This window comes from Xylocopa sonorina, chromosome 3 (genome assembly GCF_050948175.1).
Source record: "Xylocopa sonorina isolate GNS202 chromosome 3, iyXylSono1_principal, whole genome shotgun sequence".
In the NCBI taxonomy this organism is placed as follows: Eukaryota; Metazoa; Arthropoda; class Insecta; order Hymenoptera; family Apidae; genus Xylocopa; species Xylocopa sonorina.
The window spans coordinates 6,858,802-6,883,624 of NC_135195.1; the positions used below are offsets into that span (position 1 = coordinate 6,858,802).

The window sequence follows — 24,823 nt, forward strand, 5'->3', positions numbered from 1 at the left end:
TTTCGGGTGAAATTTTATTTAGTAATTTTAAATTATTTAGGTTAGCTATAATTTTTATCGCATGATATACACCCGCTTTTTCCAACACGTGCGTTTATCAGTTCTCGACTAATCGAAAAATCGATAGTTATATCGATGTTTACAGCTATCATTAAGCAAGCATGAGTTTGTCTCTACTGTCAATGATTCGCATACTGCATACTTTATATGAATCGAATCAACAGAATAAATTTTAATCTGTTATATGTGATTTGTAAATTTATATACGTACGAAGTTAATTAAGAAAATTAATTCAGTTGTTATAATAATATTATAGGTACCTTTTAGAGAATTTGATTTTAACGTTTTTTTCCATTTTATAAGAATATAAATAACTGTATGATATACATATAATAAAGCATTTATTAATATACTGTGTTTACTTCAACCTCTACATCAGTATTATCTGATGCTCTCTTAATATAATGTAATTTTCGTTGTTCTCCCAAGTACAAAAAAGAAGTGACTTTTAAGTAACGTAATTTTTTAACTGTATCATCAAAATGTTAACTCCACGATTTGAAATAACTCAAACTGATACAGAAGTTGCAATAACCATTCATGCACCATATGCCAATATTAAAGATACAGAGGTTTATGTTGATGGAATAGATTTCAGATTTTATTCCACACCATATTATTTGAGGTAAATTGTTAAAATACATTATACTGATACATATTTTCTAACCAAATATATTTTTATTTTAGGTTAAAGCTACCTGGTGAAATAGAGGAGAATGATTCATCATTTGGCTCATACGATTGCGAAAAAGGGGACTTTTCTCTAAAATTCTCAAAAGTGGTAAAAGGAGAATATTTTGAAAATTTAGATATGATAAGTACATTGTTAGCTCCGCCAAAAAAGAAAAGTACAATTATTCCGAACATTGAAGTAATTGGTAATCCATCTGCGAATTCTGAAGATATCAATGATATATCAAAGGAGAATGAGTTTCCAGTAATTGGTGAAAATATTAATGGAGATGAATGGTACATGCATCAAAACAACCCTACAGAACCTATATCTCTTTTACCTACTGCACCTAAATATGGTTTTGCAAATAAAATATCTGGAGCTTTAGCTGCTTTTGAGGTAAATGCTTTAAACTATTTATAATATTTATATATTTGATCATAATTTATTCTATTATTTTTATTTCAGTCCGCATGGATTAAGGAAATAATAGATCTTCCAATGCCAGATGTGACACCTCAATCTGAAAGAAAAAGATTACGAGAAAAACGTGAAATTTTCAGTTTTAATGAGGAACATTATTTGGCTGATCTTATGCAGCCAGGGTGTATAGAACCATATATTTCATTTATTGCAGAGTGGTGTACTTTGGAAAAAGAAAATGTTTCCTTTAATGAAACTGAAATCGATCTTTTGAAAGAACTTCCAAACAAAGAATACTTATTAAATAATGAAGAAACTCATAAGTTACTTTTAAGTTTAATTGATATTTTATTTGCTAGTTGTTATAATCACAGAACTACCTTAGGGGAAAATACTGTCGAAAGTAGCTGGACTATCAATAAATTAAGTTCAACTTTGTGTTGGTTCGATGTATGTTAATTATTCAATATATAATACTATTATATACTATATACATTTTGTATGTTGTTGATAATATTTGCAGGATTTTTCTGATGCAGAGGAAGTTGTAAAAGCATGTTTCAGAAGATCAGTATGTTATCCACTCTTTAGAAACTGGAATTTGTCTGAAAAAGTTTTTGAAGATGTGAAGAAAGTCATTAAACTAGGTAAGAAAAGAATAAAGTTTACATTCGTAATTTAAAGTTAGTTTTTGTTTTTTTCACCTTAATGTTGTACTATTTAATTATTAGGCAAAAAATACATCATAAAACGCTTCTGTGAAATACATAGTTTATTTAACAATTCTTGTGAACCACGATATATATTAAATCAACTGTATATAAAAGATTATTTAATTTGGTTGCAACAAATCAATGATTCTTTAATAGAATCATTGGAATCTCTTATTGCCAATGTAAGTACATAAATCTTAAAAAGTATGCTGCTACAAATTATTATAATATATCTATTTTTTAAAGATTCATCCATCAAAAGAAGACATTCAGCTTGACTTGATAGTGTTAGAACAAGCAGCTTACTCTGTACAAGAAGAGGATCTCATTATAGAGAACTCTATTCATAAAATGGTGGGCCAAATGGATGAATTAACGGTTAATGGTAATAGCAATGATAAGTAAGTGCAACACACAAAATATTTCTTATGATTTTGCTATATTTTGAGATTTCACTGAAAAATATGACATATGTTTTTACATTGTATGATTTTGTTTTAAAGGCCAAAGACTATATGCTACATTAAAGACAAACATTCTTTAAAGTATTTGTAAGCATATTCATCATAGAATTGTTTTGAATATTGATAACTTTATTTAACAAAAGCTTACCCGTTTTATTCCTTACTGGATGAAATAAATATTTGTACACATTTTATACTTTAATCTGAAACATGCTAATGTAATACACTAACTAAAATGCATTTTCTGTTGGCAAGTTATATAAACATTGATTTATAAATTTATCATCAACGATATGTAGCGATAACAAATTGCTGTTACGTTTGCACATTATGCATGAATGAAATGCACAGTAAGAAAGATTCGAAATTAATTAATTTTTTTTACTGATGCACATAAATTATTTTTTATGCAGGTTGTCTGATTGTGAAACTGATTCAGAAACTAGCACTTCAAGTGACAGCAGTGACTCTGATTCTGAAACTAGTACTTCCAGCGACAGTAGTGATTCTGATTCTGAAACTAGCACTTCGAGTACGACCACTACAAGTAATAGTAATAGTTTAGACTCTGATGATGAAAGCGGACCAGAAGAAATTACAAAGTAACGCATTTAGTTTTAATAACTCAGCAGGATGCTCTTTTTAATTGAAAACGATGAAGTGTCTCATAAGGAAGGTATCAGAAAAATATTCTTACAAAGTTCATCTCGAAATGTTATCTACCATATAACAATTTTTGTAAGAATATTTTTTTATAGTCTTTTTTCAGATATATTTCACCGTTATCAGTTATCCTATGTATTTTTACGTTGATAACATTCTACTATAAAAATCATTGCAAAGATAACAATTTTGAAAACTTTTTACGTATTCATAATATATAAGTGAAACTTTATAATTTTATCTTATGTGTTCACACAACTATTTGTACAACACATAAAGTTGTTTATGCGATCGGAAACGACGTATAAATAAAACTTTCTTGTGTCTATTTTACAATTATACGATCGAGTAGTTACCTGCGTAAACATGTACAGTGTACACGTTTATTTCGGAATAGTATTCGTGTTTAGAAGAAATACGATTTATTAAAGGCTATAGTAAATCCATGTTAATAATCTATTATAATGTTCGTTTAATCTCCGTTGCATGACGTCATCTATTTTATCAGTATTTTTATTACTTGTATCCGAATCAATTGTATCGATATCACTTGGTCCATTGCTCTCGCTGTCTAAAGCATCATTAACATTAGTTCCCGTTATCTCTGCCTAGAATAGTTCATAATTTGTTAATTGTATCTGTAAAACATAGACACTGAAACATTGTTTTAGAAAATATTACCGTGGCATAATCGTAATCTGGAAATTCAGTATTTTCGTTATCAGTATTCAATTCATATGTGTCAGCACTTTGCCAATAATCTGCAGTTTCTCCATATAATCCTGGACTCTCATTTATACTGTCTACGTATTCGGTTAACTTTTTATCATTTAATATCATTGGATCTGACTCCTTTAATATTACTGACTTATGGTTTTCAACAATTGAAAAGGATTAATTCGATATATCGGTCAAAGAAATTTATTATGTATATTTATTACATGCATATATTACCTTTTGATCAGAAGTTGTACTTTGGCTATGAAAATGATCATGATAATCGGGATTTCCTGTTCTTAGAACTAGGTGCGTGTATTTATTTAAGGATCCATTTTCTTCGTGTAAATGCGGTGCGTACAATATAATACGTAAAGGTATAGTCTCGTTTTTCTCAATTTGCAACTCCTTATGCTCGATGTCCCTATTCACTGTTCCGTCGTGTAAAAGATAAAGATTTGTTTAAAGAGAAATAATTCACTGTTCCTATAAATCTTGTGCATTGTAACATACAATGAAGTACAAAGGTTTATTACTACTAAACTTCGAGTTCACTAATTAGTAATGTTTATTGTCTAAGAAAATATTTTTTGTTACTCCTACTAAATATTAAACTACCTTCTTCTCCCTTTTTTGTCTCTTCAGAATTAACATCCGATTTACCGTGATGATACTCTTCATTGGTTGTTAAATTAGTACTTGAATTGTTAACAAGAAGAAGTGAATCGTAGTTGTTTCCGTTCATTTGTTTATTTGGAGAAACATAATCTTGAGCTTCGGTAGAAATTTTACTTGTTACAAAGTCTGAAGTTGTATTCGGTATCTGAACTTGTTCTTCTTCCAGTGGGACTTCAGGAGTTATTTTAATATTCTTATCGATAAAAGTAGTGTTTTCTTTTACATTGTCATCTTTCTTTATACTTTCCGTTGTTATTGCTTGCACAGTTGATGCCTCAGTCGTTACGCTGTAAACCTTCTTTTCATTTAAATCTGGAGGAATGATGGTGCCTCTATTTTTATCGTCTTTAGCAATTTTCTTCGATTCTTCGAAAGATGTAGACGCAGCTTCTGAAGCAGTCGATGTATTTTCTGTATGCGTATCGAGATTTTTATCTATCTTCATTTCAACCGAATTTACATTTCTTAAAAGGTACTCCTCTTGATCGAATGGATTATGTACTGTTGGTGGCGTGTCCTATACATCAATATATAAGCCTATTTTTCGTTCGTTTGAGGACTTTAGTTAAAATTATAAAAAGTTTATAAAAACATATTAATACTTGAATCGTACTTACATCACATGAACCACATGGATCTTCTTTATAAGTCGAAAGAATTGCCGCTTTTGCGTAAGGGAAGTATAGTATACTCCAAGGCACTATGAGTTGATATGTTAATTTTCCGCAGCTGTAATGAACGATAAGTCATATTTTGTTAAAATGTTCTCTGATGAATCAATCATTTTTTGTCATTATTTTTGAGAGTGGTATTTATTAAAAACGTGAATGTTTTTCTATTTAAATATAATGAAATCTAATATGCCTTTCAATCGATTGTATGCTCACCGATCGATAATTACTATTTCATCCTTCGCAGCGCGAAAACTTTCCCAAATACCCAATTCGTTAGTGTCCTGAAGAAAGGTAACGCCGTTCTTCTGTTTGGCAAACTCAGTAAACAAGGTGTCATCTACGCCTAAGAAATATTCCGGTATATTGTTGGATATTTCTTTCCACGCTATTATCTCTGCGTCGTTCTCCAAGCTCTCTTCCGGAAAGTTTAATGGCGGCATTACCACGAAGAACAATATGTCCAAAAAGCCTGATTTCTCTAACCGCTTCTTCAATAATTCCAACCTTGCACCAAATAATTTTCAGAGAAATCTTACTTCTCATAACAGGATGAATAATATTATTATGTAATATACAAATTCGTGTATATTTGCACGACAGATTGGTAATTCACAACAGTATCGTTAGAATATACCGAGCATTACCTCGATAACTTACATGATTACTTGCCTGTAGCTGTAGTACCACAAAGGATCTAAAAATGCGAAAACATTCACGTGTCCTAGTTGTTCCTTGCGCAAATTCGTGGCACGACATTGTTCGACGTATCCTCGATTCACCCGGCGTTCCTTCATTGCCCGGAAGTATCGTGAGGCACCCAACAAATGCGGAACTCTATCTTTCTCATAGGCATCGTAACTCTCGACAATTACCATCATCATCATCGTGGTAATAATCATTATCAGAATCGAAATCGACATGACTCGTCCACTTTCTCTAGCAAAACCGCTGTACTGTTGATGAACCATGAAATGTTTCAGCAAGGTTGCTTGCTTTATCAACCGCTAAAAATAGAATGAATCTTTATATGCGCAAACGTGAAATTTTGATAATTAATTCCTGGACTCATGGACACATGGAAATTCGTGTAAACAACATGTAAATGCAAAAATTCTATCTATTTGTTTTTAGTGTAACTACGTTTTTCCAGATTTATTGCCATAAGTAGAAGCCTGTAATTATGTTTAAATACTATTCTTTTGAACAGCTCTTCAGTACAGTTTCATTCATATCTATATACATTATCATCCAAAAATACGTGCACGTGTTTACAGAAAAGTATTAAAATACATGCAATGATGGGTCAGATCATATAACTTATTTCATAACTCTTTTAACCGGTAAGAGGAGATCAAACGGGACACTAATTTTTTGCAAGAAATATTAGTTAACTAAGAAAAATCTATTTAATTTTATAATTCATTCCATGACGGTCTTCTTTTTCAGTTAATTAAGCGGTCACATGCTAGATGCATAAAAATTAAATGGAAGCACAAGTACTTAATATGTTCTAAATAGGTCGAGATCGGCTGAACTTTTGCACTCACCCAATAAAAAAGTGTTAACCGGCTAAGAAATTTCTGGAGTTGGGCCGTTCGTTAGTGGATGTGCGTTATCTAAGCGTCGAAGTTGATAAATTGCGTAAAATACGGCTGTGGGATCGCTAAGACCTGAAACACTTCTAAATCATTGCGTACGATCGTAGACAGGGTCGATGTGTGCGCGTAGTAACTTCTCGCGAAACGATGTTTCAGCCAGAAAAATCAATTTACGTCGCATTGATGCGATATGTATGCGGGTCACACGGAAACTGTAAACGTTTTTCTGACCTCACATGCTGCTGCCGCGGACCACCGTTCAGCATTTCTCCTACACGTGACATAAACATGACACCCTTCCTCTGAACGCTATCATAGACACGTTAAGAGCGATCCGTGCAACGCGCGTTGCATATAAAAATATAACAATGTTCCATACACGTAACTTGACAGGCGTGAGAATTTGTTGCATCTACTTTGACTTTTCAAAATCTTGAAATGTTAAAACAAAATATCGTTTGTACGACAAGTGGATACGTTAACGTAGGATCGTTTGTTGCATAATTTTAGTCTCGTTAGATACATGTTCGTTGAACATTAAGTAGTTAACAGTTTCCTAGTTTGCAAGTGTATCGTATACCAAGCAAGAGAATTCGCGGCACACTTCTAGTTCGATTGCGATCTTTCTATTACTCTCTTTGCCATTTACTTTGATTCACATATCGTAGAAGGGTGTATGAGACAATTGAATTGAATTTGTTAACAAATCGGGCATCAGTCGATGAATACGAACACGTGTGCACGGTACAAGTGAAACAGAGAGTCCCTTGTTCTGAACTTTTCAAAGCTCCGACACTTGTACGCTGGTTTACGCGATCCTCCTCTAAGCAGTAGCGGTTCGTCTCAAAGTATCGACGGTTCATCTCTTGATCTTCGAACAGTGCGCTTTTCTAAAGTGAAAACAATCGAAATAAAAGCAGGAAATTGGAAAAAAACTATTTTTCAAAACTGTTCTACCAGCGTTACGATTAGTATTTTAAGAAGTCGAAAAAGAATTACCGTGATATGTGCAAGCATCGAAGAAAAAGATTCTGCCAAAAAATTACCAGCAAATTCAAGACAATGTGTTAATATTCTCTGTGTGAAAGAATCAATTTTCTAATTGCAAACATGATCGGTTCAATTGTAAGAGTATGTATATTAATTTGGGTGATGGCGCGTTTGTTAACCGCGATCGTACTAACTCACCAATTATTCGGTGAAATTAATCGACTTGACAGCGAATTGCACTACGGAATGCCTGGAGATTTATTGTTTTTGAACTTCAAAAATAAGAGAAGTACAGATCACCATGAATTCAATAGCAGCTTGGAGAACTTCGAGAAGACATTCAGAAAGAAGGCCGCCAATATGTCGTTGCTTTTAAAAACTCGTATCGATCAATTGCGGAACGAAACCGATCAGGTAATGGAAAACTGGTCAATGAAAAATAAAATTCAATTGAAAATATTTTAAAACTATTTTTACCCTAAATTTTTATGCAATAAGAGTCACGAGTCAATCTTTATTAGGTGGAATTAGTGTTCCTGGTCGACGCTTCAGGATCGGTTGGTTTAAAAAATTTCCAGAGCGAGTTGAATTTCGTAAAGAATTTCCTGTCTGATTTCTCCGTGGAGCCTTCCATGACCAGAGTTGCAATCGTGACGTTTGGTGGAAAGAGAAATATTAGACGGAACGTCGATCAAATATCCCAGACTGGCGAAAACGATGACAAATGTTATTTGTTGAATAAGCAGTTGAATAATATTAGTTACACTGGCGGTGGAACCTATACGCGTGGCGCACTTTTGGAAGCTCTGGTAATGACGTAATAATTAATCAATCTTCCATTCATTATAACGTATTATTATTATAGTTAACTTTTTGTTAAAATCTACTTCGACTTCCGTTAACTTTCGTAAAACTATTCACGATTGACAAATCATTGTTAGAGGATTCTCGATAAGGGACGGTCGAATGCTAAGAAGGCAGTGTTTCTGATAACCGATGGATTTAGCAACGGTGGTGATCCACGACCTGTGGCAAACCTTCTGAAAACTGCTGGTGCAACAATATTCACTTTTGGAATAAGAACGGGAAACGTGGACGAGCTGCACGACATAGCCAGCTTTCCTGAGGACACGCATAGCTATTTTCTCGACAGTTTTACAGAATTCGAAGCTCTCGTTCGCCGAGCTTTACATCGTGGTTAGTTTATTGAATTTAACTGCAGAGTTACACAAATTTTGTCTTATTCTTAACTGCAATTGATAATTGAATATAAGCCGATAAAAAAACAACAAACTCCACATGACTGGGCTTCTTATTTACGTAAACGAAACGCACAATGTGCTTTATGTAATGTTAATTCGACTCGTTTCCGCTGTTACAGATTTGAAAGCGGGCAAATATGTGCCAGTGACGTTTACAGATAACTGTAATCTCTTATGCGGGAATATCAGCGAAGCCGGAAACAAGCAAAATTGTTGCGATAATTTAGCTACGTGCGCCTGCGGCACCGTGACCGGTCATTACGCGTGCATTTGCCCCACGGGCTATTTTGGTTCCGGTTTCAGGGGCTTTTGCAAACGTTAGTCTCTCTAAAAACTCCGCGCAAAGTATTTATACAACTCTTCGTGCAGCAGAAAAGTCTGCCAAACATTCTTTAAATTACGAATTTTACTATAATAAATTGTACACATATTTCCATTTAATTGAATTTTCAGCTTGTCCAAATGGAACGTACGCATCTGGAGAAATCTCCGGTGATTTCACATCTATGTGCATATCGTGCCCTGACGTAAATCAGGTGACCATTAAAATGCCTGCAACTTCCGTAGAGCATTGCGTTTGCGCTTCCGGATTCACCACGGACGGAAATAAGTGCGAAGGTAATTGTATACTGATCGTGCTTTCTACCAAATAAATCCTATGCCAGCAGCAAGCACAGGCATGTTTCCGGTTAATTGTGTTATTTCTTTTAGAGGATCGGTATATTGTGGCGTGTAAGTTCCATATTTTTCCAATAGAAATTTCGGTTTCGTTACAAGCCAACCATACTGAGAAAATGCATAGCGATGAAAATATTGTATAACGTTCGATTAACGTGAAACATTTTAGCAGAATGGAAATTCATTTACACTATGCCAAAAATATTCACGAAAGTAATACAAATTTTTAGTACTTCTCCGCTAGTAGTAATCGGAGCTGGCAAACATGTTTTTCCTTCTTCCCGAACGAAGGTTTCCGTGGCAATAACCGTTTGTTTTTCTTCGCAAAGTTTCTCCATCGCTTTCTCCAATTTTCTTCGAAAAATTTATCATTTTTTAACTATATACGTATGTTGGAAATTATAAATAAACTTTTGTTAATAAGTTTGGTTTATATACGCACGTATATTCGTCCAGTAACGATTCATATTTTTGAAACCATTTCATTTGTAACCGTTTCATTTTGTGCATTTCTTCGGTTAAATTTCTGTAAATAGCAACAAAGTCGCGAGGTTTGTTGCAACGTGGATCCATTATTATTACTTTCTTTTTGATCTAAATTAATTTCTATATTCCCTAAAAAATAGTTTACTCGTAATGATCTGTAACAGTATAAAAGTATAAAAGCTCGATTGACTAGAAATTGCCTGCACGTGAAAAACAAAGGAAAAGTATCGGAGTTTACATCTCCGCCTGGAAATATTAGGATACTGTTATATACAAGGTGTATAATCGCTCGTTCATTTCTTTTAATTCTTCACATTGCAGTTATATCGTGCCCAAAGTTGAAGGTACCAGAAAACGGATATTTAGTAAAAGCAAGCGCCTGCAACAACGTCGTCCATGCAGCTTGCGGCATTAGATGTAGAATCGGTTTCTATCTTACAGGCGACAGTATTCGACTTTGCGGAAAAGATGGTAACTGGTCAGGAAACGAACCGAAATGTTTGTGTAAGTATTATTTTACATTATGTCAGAAAAGTACTTCACGAATAACTCGAGGATTAATTGGTAATTATTTAAATACGCGTCATGTTCAAATAGTAAAGACTTGTTCAGCGCTTCGAGTTCCAACGCATGGACGAATGCGTTGCCAAAGCGAAGAAGAGGATCATTCTATTAAAGAAGATTCGACCGCGTATCCAATAGACACACGGTGCTATTTCAGATGCGAAATCGGCTATCAACTTCGTGGAAGTAAAATTCGGAATTGTTTACCTTTGTCGCAATGGGATGGTCTCAAAGCTACGTGTAAAGGTAAGTTATATTACTTCCATCTCTTCCATCTCCTTTGCTTAACCGTCTCTATTTGATTTGTAGCTATCAAATGTGAACCCTTGAAACGAATTGCGAACGGAGAGATTTCACCTGAGAATTGCTCTGGTCCCGGAAAAGTACCTTTCGCGACGAATTGTACTATAACGTGTAGGAAGGGTTTCGTTCTTCAAGGTCCGCGTTCCAGACATTGTGGTGGACGCTCTGGGGTCTGGTCGCAACGTCGAACTGTTAATCGTTGCATAGGTACAGTATGACATGCTAAATTTTATTTATTACTTCTCTTTTGAAAATAGCAATTTTCTTCATTTTTACTTCTTGCAGATAAAACACGACCTTTGATAACGTGTCCGTCCGATATTGTCACAGAGAATGTTCCAGGCAAGAATTATGCGTATGTAAACTGGACAGTACCAGAGGTATCCGACAATGTGGATGAATCACCTATGGTATGGAGTAAGCCATACATTACTTTCCCTTGGAGGGTGAAAATTGGCACACGTTCGGTAGTATACGTTGCGCAAGATTCGTCCGGGAATAAAGCAAGATGCAAGTTTAAAGTTAAAGTTCTTGGTAAAAGCTATATAATCGTTAAATTATAATTATAGATAACCACTTTCTACATATTTAAAAATTCTATTTTCTCTACTTTTTCAGATAAAGAACCACCAATAATCGAGAACTGTGTAGATCCTCCGATACTGTATACGGAGAACGGAATGGGAGTAAATAATGTAAGTTGGGACGAGCCTGGTTTTCACGACAATTCAAAAACACCCGTACAAGTGGAGCAAAATTATTTTCCGGGTGATAATACGTTCCGTATCGGATTGACGAAAGTTGTGTACTATGGTATCGATAAGTATGATAACAAAGCCTCTTGCGTGTTAAACATTACTATAAAAGGTGCGGTATTAATTAGCTTTACAATTTAGATATTTGGCAGAATAGAATTCGCTATATAGTTTAGGATACAATGATTAGTAATTAATTGTGAATGTATTCCAGAAATGATAAAAGTTTTCTTGTGATTATGTTATCTAGATGTGTGCAAAGAGATTCCAAAGGTATTGAATGGGTACTCAAAGTGCTCCTCGACAAATGAAACTAACGAATGTACTCTGGAATGCGAAGAAGGATATGGATTCGCAACTGATGAACCGAATCTTCGAGTAGTGGAAGATGTGTTGCTACTAAAATGTGACAGCAATACATCAAGCTTGTTCGAAGACAAGTATCTCCCGGATTGTTCAGGTGTACTATTTGCGTACAATTAATTTCTTTATTCAAAGTAATTGAAGAAATGGCCTAATTCAAAAAGATAAATCAATATTACTTCCTTTGTTACATAGAGTCAACAACACCTAAAAATGTATCCCAAGAGGGAAGTATTATTTTAGAAGGAAATGAAACAAATGTATGCGATAATTATACTACTCTCCGCGAAGTAAGTACTTACAGCCTTTTATATCTAATTAAGTATATAGTTGATCGTATAAAGTGCTGCTTTAAATTATTATTTGAATTAGCTGAGTGCATACATTACTGCCGATTTAAGATCGACGTTACTCGACATTTGTGGGAACGATGTCGAATGCAATCTAATTACTTTTGACCCTGAGTGCGAGGACATTGGCCAACCATCGAATACAGCTTATTCCAAATTAATGAGAAAACGAAGAAAATCAAAACGAGACGTTAAAACGAATGATCCGGTTGATGGAAATAGAACAAGAAATAAAAAGAGAAAAGAGAAAATTGAAATAAAATTCAAGTTTTTAGGTAAGATAAAAACTAATTTTAGGTACGTTCTTAGGTAAAAGATCTTTAGGTATATATATTGAACATGTTTCAATTTATTTAATTCAGGAAGAATAATCGAAGATCACGTTGATAACCCACGTGAGGGAATTAAGAAGTTAAGGCAAAAGATCGAGTCGATGTCTCAATCTGGGAAACTAAATTTGTTAAACAATAGGACGAATCAAGAGATCGCGAAACTTGCGTTGAATTTGCATGTCATTTTTAACAATTTTGAGGAAATTTGCGATCCAGGAAGTGTACTGAAGAAACATACCTGTGGTGAATATAATCAAATAGTCTTCTTTATCCCAGGAAATGTTGAGAGATTGTTATCAGTTTAAAAATTTCAGTGAAATGTCCATTGGGCACTTTCTTCAGTTCCTCGACTAACCGGTGTCAGGCTTGTCCACTTGGAGAGTACCAGAACGCAACTGGATCTCTGAAATGCAAACGATGCCCTGAACGCACTTCGACAAAAAAGTTACATTCAAGATCTATACGAGAGTGTATATGTATGTGTTTCATAAGGTGCTTCAAAAAGTGTTCAGCAGAGTAGTAATGCATACTTTATTTTGTCTCGATTTAGCTTTATGTAAACCAGGATACTATTCACGAAAAAAGCGTTACCAAAACACGCGTTTAGCTGTCGAGCCTTGTCTGATGTGCGACATTGGATTCTATCAACCAGAATACGGACAAACTCACTGTATTCCATGTCCTTTCAATACTACCACTGAAGATTATGGTGCTAAAAACATACATGATTGCTTATCTTTTCAAGAGATTGAAATGAATATTTGTGACATGGAATCGTGTTTAAATGGCGCACAGTGCATACAAGAAGAGGATAGTTTCAGTTGCGAATGTCTCGACTACTATGTCGGTAATTATTTAATTGAGTATCTATTCTGAAAAATATAGACACATTTTACCAAATAATACATTTAAATAAATGTCATAATTATGTAAAATGTGTGCAAAATTAGGTTCTAAATGTGAAGCATTTCAAAGTCCGTGCGATTCTTCGCCGTGTCTGAACGAAGGGACGTGCAACATGCAAAATTTTGCAAACAGTACAATATTTTATACTTGTACGTGCAAAAGTGGCTATTCAGGCAGCAACTGTGAGGTAAAATAATCATTTATTTAAATTAAAAATAAGTTATATGAATATATAAAGAATCAATTAAAATAGACGATGAAATAATGTTTAGCTGTACATTGACGAATGTGTCATCAACCCTTGTCAAAATAATGGAACTTGCGTTAGCACGGAAAACGACTACATCTGCGAATGCAAAGATGGATTTGAAGGTGCAACAAACAAATTATTTAAAAAAAACAATCGAGCAAATAATGTTGGAAAATTTGAATTTTGATATTGAATTTTGTATCGATTTATTTTGCAGGAGATTACTGCGAAATCGCTGTAGATCATTGCGATCCTTCACCTTGCATGGAAGGATCCACTTGTCGCAACGTTGACGATACCTGGCAATGTTTCTGCAAACCCGGTTTTCTTGGTCGTTATTGTCATCTATTGCCTTGCGATTGGTTACCGTGTAGTGTAAACTCATATTGCATCAATATTGAAGAAGAAAATGCGACAAAAAAGAGTTACAAGTAGATATTAATATGGTGCAATAATATAATGAATGAAAATAACATTTGAAGAGAATTATATTCTCAACGGAGCAATAATTTCTCTTCAATAATGGTTTCTTCAATCTTAGGTGTGAATGTGTAGACGGCTACACTGGAGAAAATTGTTCTATGAAAATAAATTACTGCGACAGCCATCCATGTCTGAATAACGGAAAATGTGTTAACGATGCTCCTAATTACACGTGCACTTGTCCTATTCCATTCACGGGACGACATTGCGAGACTGGAAAGTATAATCTTGATGAATGTTCTCCCTTTCATTCGTGAAAATAAGCATAAAATTTTTGCGATCGTACAATATTCTCTGTTAAAACTGATCTTGTTTCTTACAGAATTGTCATCAGATTATGTAATACACTTTACCAAATCGGGGACTACGGACTATGTTAGTATAAAGGGTCCTACGATAAATCTTTGGAAGGTAATAAATAGTATAAAACGATAAGGTAAGGAAAAAGAAGGAATAATTCATTTTTATATTATTGAAGTATTAATTTCAGTTAACTACATGCCTATGGCTGCAGTCGAGGGATACATTTAATTATGGCACTGTTTTATCATACGCGACACGTTATTACGACAACGCGTTTACTTTGACCGACTATAATGGGTAATAAGTGCATTTTTATGAATAAATCAGATCCTCCTGTTGTACTAAATATTACTGCCTTAATCTTGCAGACTTGTAATATATCTTAATGGCCAAGAAGTAATAACTGACATTAAAGTGAACGATGGCCATTGGCATTTCGTTTGCTTCACCTGGGAAGCGGAGAATGGTTCTTGGAAAATATTTATCGACGGTGTATTAAGAGATATTGGTATTCATCTGGCGAAAGGAACGCCTATTGGAGGTATTCTTTTATTTAGATATACTTCTTATCAACTTTTTGAGAGCTAAAAATTTTAACCGAAGCTACGCGTTGCATGAAAATATATTATTCGCGATTAGGTAATGGAACTCTCGTGATCGGACAAGAGCAGGACCGCGTCGGTGGTGGATTTTCAGAATCAGAGTCCTTTTTGGGCAAATTAACGTTACTAGACGTTTGGAGCACGGTTTTAACAGAATTTGATATCAAACAGTTGTTCACCATCTGCGAAAAGTACCATGGTGACATAATAGCGTGGTCACAGATGCAAGAACACGTACACGGTGACGTCGTGGTGATTATGCATTTCTGAAAAAAAATACTTCTATACTTTTGCCTCGTACTTTACCATAAATTTTACGCTTTTAGATATTAAGCAGCCCGTTTTGCCGTGGCTGTCCCTTACCCGTTGTACCATTTAAAGGTAATATAAATGTCAGCGAAGACGCGTCAAAGATCACATACTATTGCGATAATGGTTACGTGGTACGATTTTATGGTAAAGAATACCGATCTTTGAAAGTAAAATGTCTTAAGCAAGGACAGTGGGAAGGATATTACACACCGGTTTGCGCCAGTAAGATGAGACACGCATGTTTTAATACGATAGTTACAATCAATAAATCTCTTCGAAATATCATTCTATTTTGTAAGAGGTATAGAATAGACTCGTATTCATTGATAATATAATTAATTTAATTCCCATTTGAGGAAGAAAATGTGGTTATCCGGGACATTTTCCACGAGGTCGTATTCTCGGTAGATCATTTTTATTTGACGATGAAATACATTACTCTTGCTTACCTGGATACGAACTTCGAGGGAATCCACATAGGATCTGCAAAGCTGATGGAAAATGGAGCGGACAGTCTCCAGTTTGCATAGGTAGATATTGTAAATTTTTATAGCAGTGTACATTGATATAAAAATGTTTAGCAATATTTTTAACGCTATTCAATTTTTCACTATTCCATTTACAATAGGAAAAACGTGTAAGAATTTATTAGCTCCAGAACACGGAGATATCGAGTATGTGTTAGAAGAATATGAAAGGGATGATCTTTCAATTTTACAGGTGTGCCTTGTTCGTAGATAAATTATTCAGGAACCAATCTTATCAATTACACTTTCTGTAATTTTTATTACACATTTCTACAGGTAGGACAACAGATTGAATTTAAGTGCGATCCCGGATTTCGTTTAGTAGGAGAAAAGTTTTTAACATGTATAGAATCTGGGATATGGGATCATGATAGACCTACATGTGTTACTTATGGATGTCCACCGCCAAAGGAGTAAGCAATGTGACCAGTTATAGAAAAATAATTATTATAATTTTGTAACAAGTAATCTTCTTTCTTATTTATGTAGGATTAAGAATGGCTACATAATTTCCGTGAAACCGAAATTGCAAACGGACCTGGAAACGACGAATGCTGCGTTTGAGAAGAATTATGATATTAATGACGTGGTAGAATATTCTTGTTCTACGGGATATAAATTCGAGGGTAATAATAATTTGTTAAGCGAATTTAAGCTTCGATGTTCAGAGAATGGTACTTGGGATAGATTTCTTCCTGATTGCGTTCCTTTAAAGTGTCCATGGCCAAGTATCGTGAATAACGGCAAATTATTATTTAAAACACAAGAAAACGATACCATTGAACTTCCTACAAAATACACAGCACCTAAAGATGCAAATATAAACATTTTATCGGAAGAGAGTCGGGATAATGACTTAAGAATAAATTTGGAAGACAATTTAGAAGACCAATTCATCATCGGTTCTCAGATTCTAATAAAATGTGATGTAGGATATAACTTGATCGGTGATAGTGTTAGAATTTGCACAAATAATGAAAAATGGTCATCCATATCATCATCATGTGAACCTCAAGAATGTCCAATCTCAAATCATCCACTTTTCAAAATCCTTAATGAAGAAAAGTTAAATAGAACTGTAGAATCTAATAGTGGTTACCATGAAAATTTGAAGTACTTTGTAGAAGGTTCTTCATACATGAAAAAGATAGTTCTTAGTTGTAAAAACAATATGGAAATCAAATTAAACAGTAAAAATAATTATGATTCTGTTTCTAATTTAACCTGGTTCTGCAATGAACATGGTAAATGGAAGATAATTGATACACAATTAAATGATGAAAGCATTCAATCTCTAGTTAATGATAGAATAGCTAGTTTGTGTCAAGAAGATATGTGTGCTCTAGTTACAGTAAGTAATATAACCGATCCTAAAAATAAAAATATAGGTTTCAATAAATTAAATTGAAATTATATAAATTACATTATTAGATTCCAGAATACAGTTATATTGTTGAAAAAAATTATTCAAGAATCGTTAACAGTACTATTACATTCAAATGTAATGAGGGCTATATCCTTAAAGGTATAGAAAATTCTGTTTGCCTTCCAAATAACACTTGGTCTGCTGTTCCATCCTGTAAACGTAAGTTTCGGAAGAAAACACTTCTTTGGAAGAAATATTATTGAAAAATTAAAAAATGTGTATTTTAGCTATATCATGTGGAAAACCACCTAAAATAGCAAATGCTATGTTAAAAGGAAATTACATTGAAACTGTAAACTTTACATTTGGTAATACAGTTACTTATGAATGCATACCTGGGTACTTAATGTTTGGACAATCACGTACAAAATGTCTTGCAAATGGAAAATGGTCAAGAGTATTTAGTAGATGTTCAAGTGAGTATAGTGTTTTACCAAATGTAATGTTACATTGTGATATTTCGTTTGTTTGATATTTATAGAACTTTCTTGTTATAAACCAAAACTTCAACCTGGAGCAACGATTCGTGGTCGTTCTTATTTATATCAAGACCAACTTACATATATATGTCCTGATGGTAAAAAGCAGGGATTGATTACATGTAAGGCAGATGGTCATTGGAGTGATCCACCGATATGTAACAAGTAATGACAAAATTTACAAATGTAATAGGGTATATGACAACAACTGGTAAAAAGTTTGACTGTATAATTCAAAATATGATGAAAATCAAGAATAAGAAAATTTTAGTTTATTAGTTAACTTAATTTTTTATTGGGTAATATGTTTTATATCCACATAAAAATTTTCATACAAATTTTTTTTAAATGTTGCATCCCTTATATTTCAATGTTACACATAAAATACTCCGTGTATTTAAATATATATTTTCAGAACAAAACATATGCATCTAATAAATTATCATTAATGAATGTTTAATACTGAATATTTGATAAATTCATAATTTGATTATCTAAATTAATTGATAAAACAGCTTTCTCTTGACCAAAAAACGGTATTGCATTATTATATAGAATTGTTTAAAAAATGTTATAAACGAATATTTTGTAGAAAATAATAATAAGTTGAGTGTTTTCAGAATGCAGCAGAGAAAAAAAGAATGAGTACATATAACAACACATTATTAATAATTCATCACAAATACATATTTGTTCATATAATACACGGCATCTTGGTATAAATAGGATTCATACATGTATAAACGCACTGTATCAGAATAGTTGAGGAAGAGCAATGAAAGATAAAAACATGAAAATAATTTGTTATATGAAAAGTTTCAGTTACTTATATTTGTCTAACATTGATGTGATAAAAACGGAGCACCTTTTATGATATTCAATTTGTATTAGCATGGCTACACTAAAAAGAGTCATCATCTTTTAACAGATTTCATTGCTCAATATATGTTTCTTAGAACCATGTCCAAGGTATTGCTTAATTAATATAATTTAGTGAAGTATGATTTAAACATTATTTAGTGAAACTTAAATGCATAAACTGGCTTTCAAAAGTTGAATTAAACTAATTTTACAAAATGATCTTATACCTACACTTGAAACGAACAAATGTATAAATACTGTAAATCATTTTGTAAAAAAGGATATCCAAAAGCTTAGCCATACTAACAAAATAATTTATCTACACTGTTGAACATCTTTCAGAGTTCTGATTTTGCACTATTAGAATATTTAGGTTTCAGTTCTTCAATTCGTTTGATAAAATCTGTCTTTTCTATGCAACCATCACATGTTTCATCCCAATCACTTAGGATTTTCCTTAAATCACGTACCTTGAGCTTCTTCAGATCAACAGTATTAATATCAATTTGTTTTTCTGGAATTAAATGATGATACTAGAGGAACTTAATATTTGTATTGGAACTTAAAATTTTATATGTTTTAAAGATTTCAAGTTTTTCATTGCTTATTAAAAGTAAACATACCGTATCGCAAATCACATATTTGAGCATCCTTCTTCTTCAATTTTTCACACACCTTATTAGCAGGCATAGACCAAGATATAGGTTTACTTAGTTCACTTAAAATACCTGTGGCAGACTCTTCCAAGCCACCTAAATAATAACACTATAAACAAGAAAAAAATTTTGATTATTTCAAACGTATAATATATTATACTTGTCATGTATATACTTACAAATCTGTTTTCCTTAGATTTAGTGCCTTTACAAAATTCTTTAAATTCCGCTTCTATTTTCTTTGGATCTTTTTTCACATCTTCACTTAAGGAATTGACAAACTTTTCCACTGTATTTATACAGACTGAAACATTACCAAGTAACGCATGCTTAAGAAATTTAATAAGAGACATGAAAAATAAGAAAGAAAACTCTGTTGACTTACCTTCACATTCATCATTTTTCAAAGCTGTGACAGTGTATATTAACCCAATGATAATAGAAAGTGTCAGTAACACTGAGTTATTCATTTTAAATATATTTGCTGTAGAGGTAAAATAATCTCTTTATTATTATATCTTTCATTTGTATACATAAAATGATTTCATATTATATAATTGATCAGTATAACAGATTTTTAATTTTATATTCATATACAATTGTACAACATAAATAATTGGTTAAACATAATACAAAAAATCTTTTAAATATAACGTATAAAAATATACAAAAGATATCAAGTTACTTCTGTTAAACATTAAAGATACGATTTTTCATAAAACATAATATACTCTGAAAACTAATTTTTCTTCGAACAAAAACTAAATATTTCAGTTTTGTGAATTGTAGTGTAAAAATCGAAAGAAAGAGAATACATGAACGAATTTGATATTAATTAAGATTTCAGTGCATTTATTATGTTTACTAGGTTAATATGAACAACGACGGGGCATAACTTACAGATTCCTCACACCGATAAAGTAATTCGTGTATCAAGTGCAAAGTATTTTTACTTAATTGTAACAGGAACGCACTAAAATTTTTAATTCACACACCAGTTATTGCAACAATACACTCCATTTAAGTACGTCCTTTTTATCCACGCTTCGCTTTATACATACACGTTGGATTCTGTCAAAAGCCCGGAATTCCAGCTGGCGCATCCTGATTGGTCCTAACCTGCTGTGACTCACACCAAACATACCGTTCCACGATTGGTTGATACGAACGGGTGAAAAAGAAAAAAATTAGAAGCTGGATTGACCGAAGTAGGTTACACATGTAAACGAACGCAGGCTACCATTCGTACAGAGAAACAAACTTGAAGGAACACGTGTACCTATAGCCGATATGGCGCCGCGCAGAGAATTGCGATCTAACCTAAATCCAGTGAAAATGTCGAAGAAAAATACCAAGAACTGGTACGAGAATTACCTAGAATGGGGGAAAATAACTTCCTTATTCACGGACCCAAGAAAATTAATTTTTATGGGAAGGCTGTTCGTTATTTTGGAAATCGCTTTGAATGTATTGGTTATCGAAAGGGTGCCATACACAGAAATCGATTGGAAGGCGTATATGCAAGAAGTCGAGGGTTTTTTGAATGGGACGATGGATTATTCGAAGCTGAAAGGTGACACAGGACCATTAGTCTACCCTGCTGGCTTTGTTTACATATTTTCTATGTTGTACTTCATTACGGAACACGGAGCAAGAATAAAAATAGCACAATACTTCTTCGCGTTTCTATACATAATTCTGCTCGTTTTAGTTTTTCGAATTTATGTGAAAACGAAGAAAGTTCCCCCTTACGTATTGATCATTATGTGTTGTACGTCTTACAGAGTTCATTCTATATTTACATTGAGACTTTTTAACGATCCAGTTGCTGTAGTGCTGTTATTCGCCAGCCTCAACGCGTTTCTAGATGACCGATGGTATTTAGGAAGTATTCTTTACAGCATGGCTGTGTCTGTGAAAATGAACATTTTGTTGTTTGCACCAGCACTGCTCATAGCTTATATATGTAATTTAGGAATAATCAAAACAATAACGCACTTGTCCATTTGTGCTTTAATTCAATTAATATTAGGTCTACCATTCCTTCTTAATAACGCATTTGCGTATATAAACGGTGCTTTCAACTTTGGAAGAGTCTTTGAATTTAAATGGACTGTAAATTGGAGGTTTCTACCAGAACATATATTTGTCCATCCATATTTTCATATATCGTTATTAATATTACATGCACTAACCTTACTATATTGTGCACCAACATGGATAAAGTATATGAAATCGTATGCTAAATTAAAGTGCATGGAGAAAAGCTTGCAACCACAGTTGAGAAAGAAAGAAAAAGTGGATATGTCTACAGTTAGTCAATTATTCATTTTCCCGATGTTTATGGCAAACTTTATTGGTATCACATTTAGCAGATCATTGCACTACCAATTTTACATATGGTATTACCATACACTACCTTATATTGCGTGGTGTACAGGCTATAAGACTGTAATAAAGTTAACTATTTTGGGAATAATAGAATTAAGTTGGAATACTTATCCAAGCACTGTTTTTAGTAGTGTTGTGTTGCATATATGCCATGTAATGTTACTATTTGGTTCTATAAAGGATAAGTCTAAAAAAAGTGTAAAGGATAAATAAATATTTTATACATACATATAACTAAGAAATGCCTGCATTTCCCCTTAATTATAAATATAAAACTATAAATGTATGCATTAATTAAAAATAATAAGTAAATAGTCGCTATAACATTCATATTACATACATTCTTTATAATAAAATTATCAAATTAAAATTCGTTGTAATTAAAAACATTGTTTCTGTATATGTATACACAATGATAAAGTAAGATAAAAAAAATTACGTATGTCATACTTCGCGTGAAATGCTTAATTTTAATTTAAATGTCCTACTGACAGATAACAGTTCAAGATTACCCAATAGGAAATTTTCTTTTTGACAGAACGACGTGAACATATGATGGCGTGAATTCTTTACAAGAACGGTGTATTATTCAACGATAAATAATGATGGTTTTCATTATTTTTACACAATTAATTAATTGGATAGAAAGTAACAGATTTATTTAAAAATTTCTACGAAAAGAGAAATAAGTCTTTCCTTAAACGAATATGATTGTATACTATTAACCTATCACAAAAACACTTTCTCCATCTAAATTGTACATCTGTCTAAATATTTAAAAATTGGAATAAAATTATGAGCTCGAAAGGTATATTTACAAGATTATATATAAATAACGCTTAGGAATATAAATTTTATATATATTTATTAGATATAACTGCAATAGTTATGTAAATATAAAATCAAATTTATTTAAAAATAATTTGAAATTGTTACGTAGAAAAATATGACGATTTGTTGCCTACAAACAGTGTTCTTAATGAAGATTGCGCAGCATATAAAACTCAATTTGTCGGGCTTGATGATAAGTCCTACGATACAAAATGTCTTTTATGCGATATGAAATTTATTCTTCCTGAAAATGAGAAGGATCTCTTAACTCATTTATTTAAAGAACATCGATTTGTAATAGGAGATGTTTGGAATATTGCTAGTTTAAAAAGGTTTGATTAATTCACAAAAAACAATATGTTTCTTTCATATTCATTAAAAACTGACTATTTGGAAAACTGAAAATCTAAATTACTTTTAGCTATGTACATTACTGGAGTGTTAAGTTTAAAGAAGAGCCTTTGAGTAAATATTGCACAACAATGTTAATGGATTGTACGCCAGATGGAAAACCAAGCAAAAATGAAATGTATTTCTTACTTTCCGATTGCATCTCGGAGGATAAAACTTTAAGAGATGAAATACATCGAGCTAAACTGGTATTAATCCTAAAATGATTCCATGGAGTCATGGAAAGCTTCATAAAATTTTAATTCTGCATGTTAAACAAAGATTAGTTTTAATATATTTTTCAAAAGAATGGTTACATTTCAATTTCAATATTTTTGTATTTTGAAATGTTTCTATTTTTTGTTTTTAAGGAATGGGTTTTATCAGAGCAAGCAAGAGAACGGACAGATACAAGCTTTAAACGAGGTTGTATCTTTTGTCGACTGGAATTTTCTGGGTTGCGTATTACATATGTAAAACATTTGGCTCAGAAACATAATTTATATCTTGGTAAACCAGATAATTTGGTATTTATAGATGAATTTTTAGATAAAATTCAGACTACCATCGAGAAGTAAGATATTGAAATATATTTTAATTAAAGATATTACTTATTTTGGAATGCATAAAATATTTTCTTTTAGTTTAATTTGCATATATTGCGAAAAATTATTTAAAGATCGTACAGCATTAAAAGAACATATGCGAAAGAAATTACACAAAAGAATAAATCCTAATAATAAGGAGTATGATAAATTTTACATAAATAACTACTTGGAGCCTGGAAAATCGTGGAGACACAAACAGGTGTTTGTTATTCAAATACATTAACAACCACTTTAATAGAAAATTTCCATGTCAAATACAAATGTACATAATATTGTACTCCTTATTTTATTTAGAGTAATTGCAAAGAAAATGATGTGGTAGAGGAGCAAAGCAGCGAAAATGAAGATGAAGATACATGGTCTGATTGGAATGATGAGGGCATTGGCATTTCATGTTTATTTTGCACTTACAGTGATAAGCACTTTCATCTTATTCTTACACATATGAAGGCAGAACATGACTTTGATTTTAAAATTGCTTCAAAAGACTTAACATTTTATCAAAAAGTAAGATTAGCATGTTTTCTATTTCCATTATGTTCATTGTCTTTAATCAATTGTAAATTATTAAAATATAATATTGAAATAGGTAAAAGTGGTAAATTATGTCAGAAGACAGATTTATTTAAAGAGGTGCGTTTTTTGTCAAACAGAAGTGGATAACATTTTGGAACACATGAAAGAAGAAAATCATTTTAAAATACCTACACAAAAAGTTTGGGATCAACCAGAGTTAGTATCTTATATGCTATGAAATCTTATAATTTATTTTATGAATTATCTGATTCAAGTTTCTATAAAATAATAATTTGAAAATTTTAGGTTTTATTTTCCTATGTGTGAAAATGAGTCCTTTTTATATAATTTGGACACAAGTAGCACTAGCGATGAAGAAAGTGATATCGAAAATGTTACAGAACTCTAATGTATATGAAACACACTTGAAAATATAATAAAAACTTTAAAAGTATTAAAAGATATACTTGAAATGTGCTCTTTATCTTCTTTTTTATTATTTTTGCATGACTTCAATCGGTTGAGAACTATCGCT

General features: G+C 32.5%; 7 protein-coding genes across 8 annotated transcripts; 4 read left to right on the top strand and 3 right to left on the bottom strand.

Annotated features, from left to right (window-relative positions):
* The first annotated feature begins 299 nt into the window (after positions 1–299).
* LOC143422405 (protein SHQ1 homolog) lies at positions 300–4,094 on the top strand. Its single transcript, XM_076893003.1, has 8 exons — positions 300–686; positions 749–1,133; positions 1,203–1,607; positions 1,681–1,804; positions 1,889–2,052; positions 2,117–2,271; positions 2,374–2,421; positions 2,748–4,094. Exons 1-8 carry the CDS (start codon positions 544–546, stop codon positions 2,938–2,940), a joined length of 1,617 nt encoding a protein of 538 aa, XP_076749118.1. The 5' UTR covers positions 300–543; the 3' UTR covers positions 2,941–4,094.
* LOC143422403 (uncharacterized) lies at positions 3,423–7,109 on the bottom strand. 2 transcript variants are annotated; one of them, XM_076893000.1, is made up of 8 exons: positions 6,614–7,109; positions 5,724–6,070; positions 5,280–5,570; positions 4,995–5,121; positions 4,333–4,909; positions 3,952–4,145; positions 3,679–3,864; positions 3,423–3,605 (listed from the first exon to the last, which is right to left on the bottom strand). In XM_076893000.1, the coding sequence occupies exons 2-8, from the start codon at positions 6,032–6,034 to the stop codon at positions 3,423–3,425; spliced, it is 1,869 nt and encodes a 622-aa protein (XP_076749115.1). In that variant the 5' UTR covers positions 6,035–6,070; positions 6,614–7,109. The 2 variants fall into 2 exon arrangements, with proteins under 2 accessions (XP_076749115.1, XP_076749116.1); XM_076893001.1 differs by having other exon boundaries at positions 5,010–5,121; positions 6,614–7,106.
* Positions 7,110–7,670: 561 nt separating this feature from the next.
* LOC143422402 (sushi, von Willebrand factor type A, EGF and pentraxin domain-containing protein 1) lies at positions 7,671–18,220 on the top strand. Its single transcript, XM_076892998.1, has 32 exons — positions 7,671–8,068; positions 8,176–8,463; positions 8,596–8,851; positions 9,036–9,233; positions 9,370–9,534; positions 10,402–10,584; positions 10,678–10,890; positions 10,954–11,154; positions 11,233–11,481; positions 11,566–11,814; positions 11,953–12,162; positions 12,261–12,355; positions 12,438–12,690; positions 12,778–12,990; positions 13,062–13,223; positions 13,298–13,594; positions 13,698–13,840; positions 13,926–14,025; positions 14,121–14,334; positions 14,445–14,601; positions 14,708–14,797; positions 14,877–14,986; positions 15,058–15,230; positions 15,329–15,543; positions 15,618–15,825; positions 15,960–16,133; positions 16,232–16,323; positions 16,407–16,543; positions 16,620–17,481; positions 17,562–17,715; positions 17,784–17,972; positions 18,038–18,220. Exons 1-32 carry the CDS (start codon positions 7,775–7,777, stop codon positions 18,202–18,204), a joined length of 6,711 nt encoding a protein of 2,236 aa, XP_076749113.1. The 5' UTR covers positions 7,671–7,774; the 3' UTR covers positions 18,205–18,220.
* On the bottom strand, positions 9,559–10,167 carry LOC143422404 (uncharacterized). Its single transcript, XM_076893002.1, has 3 exons — positions 10,037–10,167; positions 9,828–9,948; positions 9,559–9,702 (listed from the first exon to the last, which is right to left on the bottom strand). The coding sequence occupies exons 1-3, from the start codon at positions 10,165–10,167 to the stop codon at positions 9,559–9,561; spliced, it is 396 nt and encodes a 131-aa protein (XP_076749117.1).
* A 461-nt stretch (positions 18,221–18,681) lies between the features above and the next one.
* Manf (mesencephalic astrocyte-derived neurotrophic factor) lies at positions 18,682–20,610 on the bottom strand. The gene is made up of 5 exons (XM_076893314.1): positions 20,453–20,610; positions 19,938–20,036; positions 19,732–19,856; positions 19,520–19,661; positions 18,682–19,410 (listed from the first exon to the last, which is right to left on the bottom strand). Exons 2-5 carry the CDS (start codon positions 20,020–20,022, stop codon positions 19,235–19,237), a joined length of 528 nt encoding a protein of 175 aa, XP_076749429.1. The 5' UTR covers positions 20,023–20,036; positions 20,453–20,610; the 3' UTR covers positions 18,682–19,234.
* A 9-nt stretch (positions 20,611–20,619) lies between these two features.
* On the top strand, positions 20,620–22,167 carry Alg3 (Alg3, alpha-1,3- mannosyltransferase). The gene has a single exon (XM_076893312.1). The coding sequence runs from the start codon at positions 20,843–20,845 to the stop codon at positions 22,154–22,156; it is 1,314 nt and encodes a 437-aa protein (XP_076749427.1). The 5' UTR covers positions 20,620–20,842; the 3' UTR covers positions 22,157–22,167.
* Positions 21,017–24,752, top strand: LOC143422565 (zinc finger protein 277). The gene is made up of 9 exons (XM_076893313.1): positions 21,017–21,125; positions 22,482–22,751; positions 22,884–23,106; positions 23,196–23,373; positions 23,536–23,738; positions 23,809–23,971; positions 24,067–24,279; positions 24,362–24,504; positions 24,595–24,752. Exons 2-9 carry the CDS (start codon positions 22,739–22,741, stop codon positions 24,695–24,697), a joined length of 1,239 nt encoding a protein of 412 aa, XP_076749428.1. The 5' UTR covers positions 21,017–21,125; positions 22,482–22,738; the 3' UTR covers positions 24,698–24,752.
* The last annotated feature ends 71 nt before the right edge of the window (positions 24,753–24,823 follow it).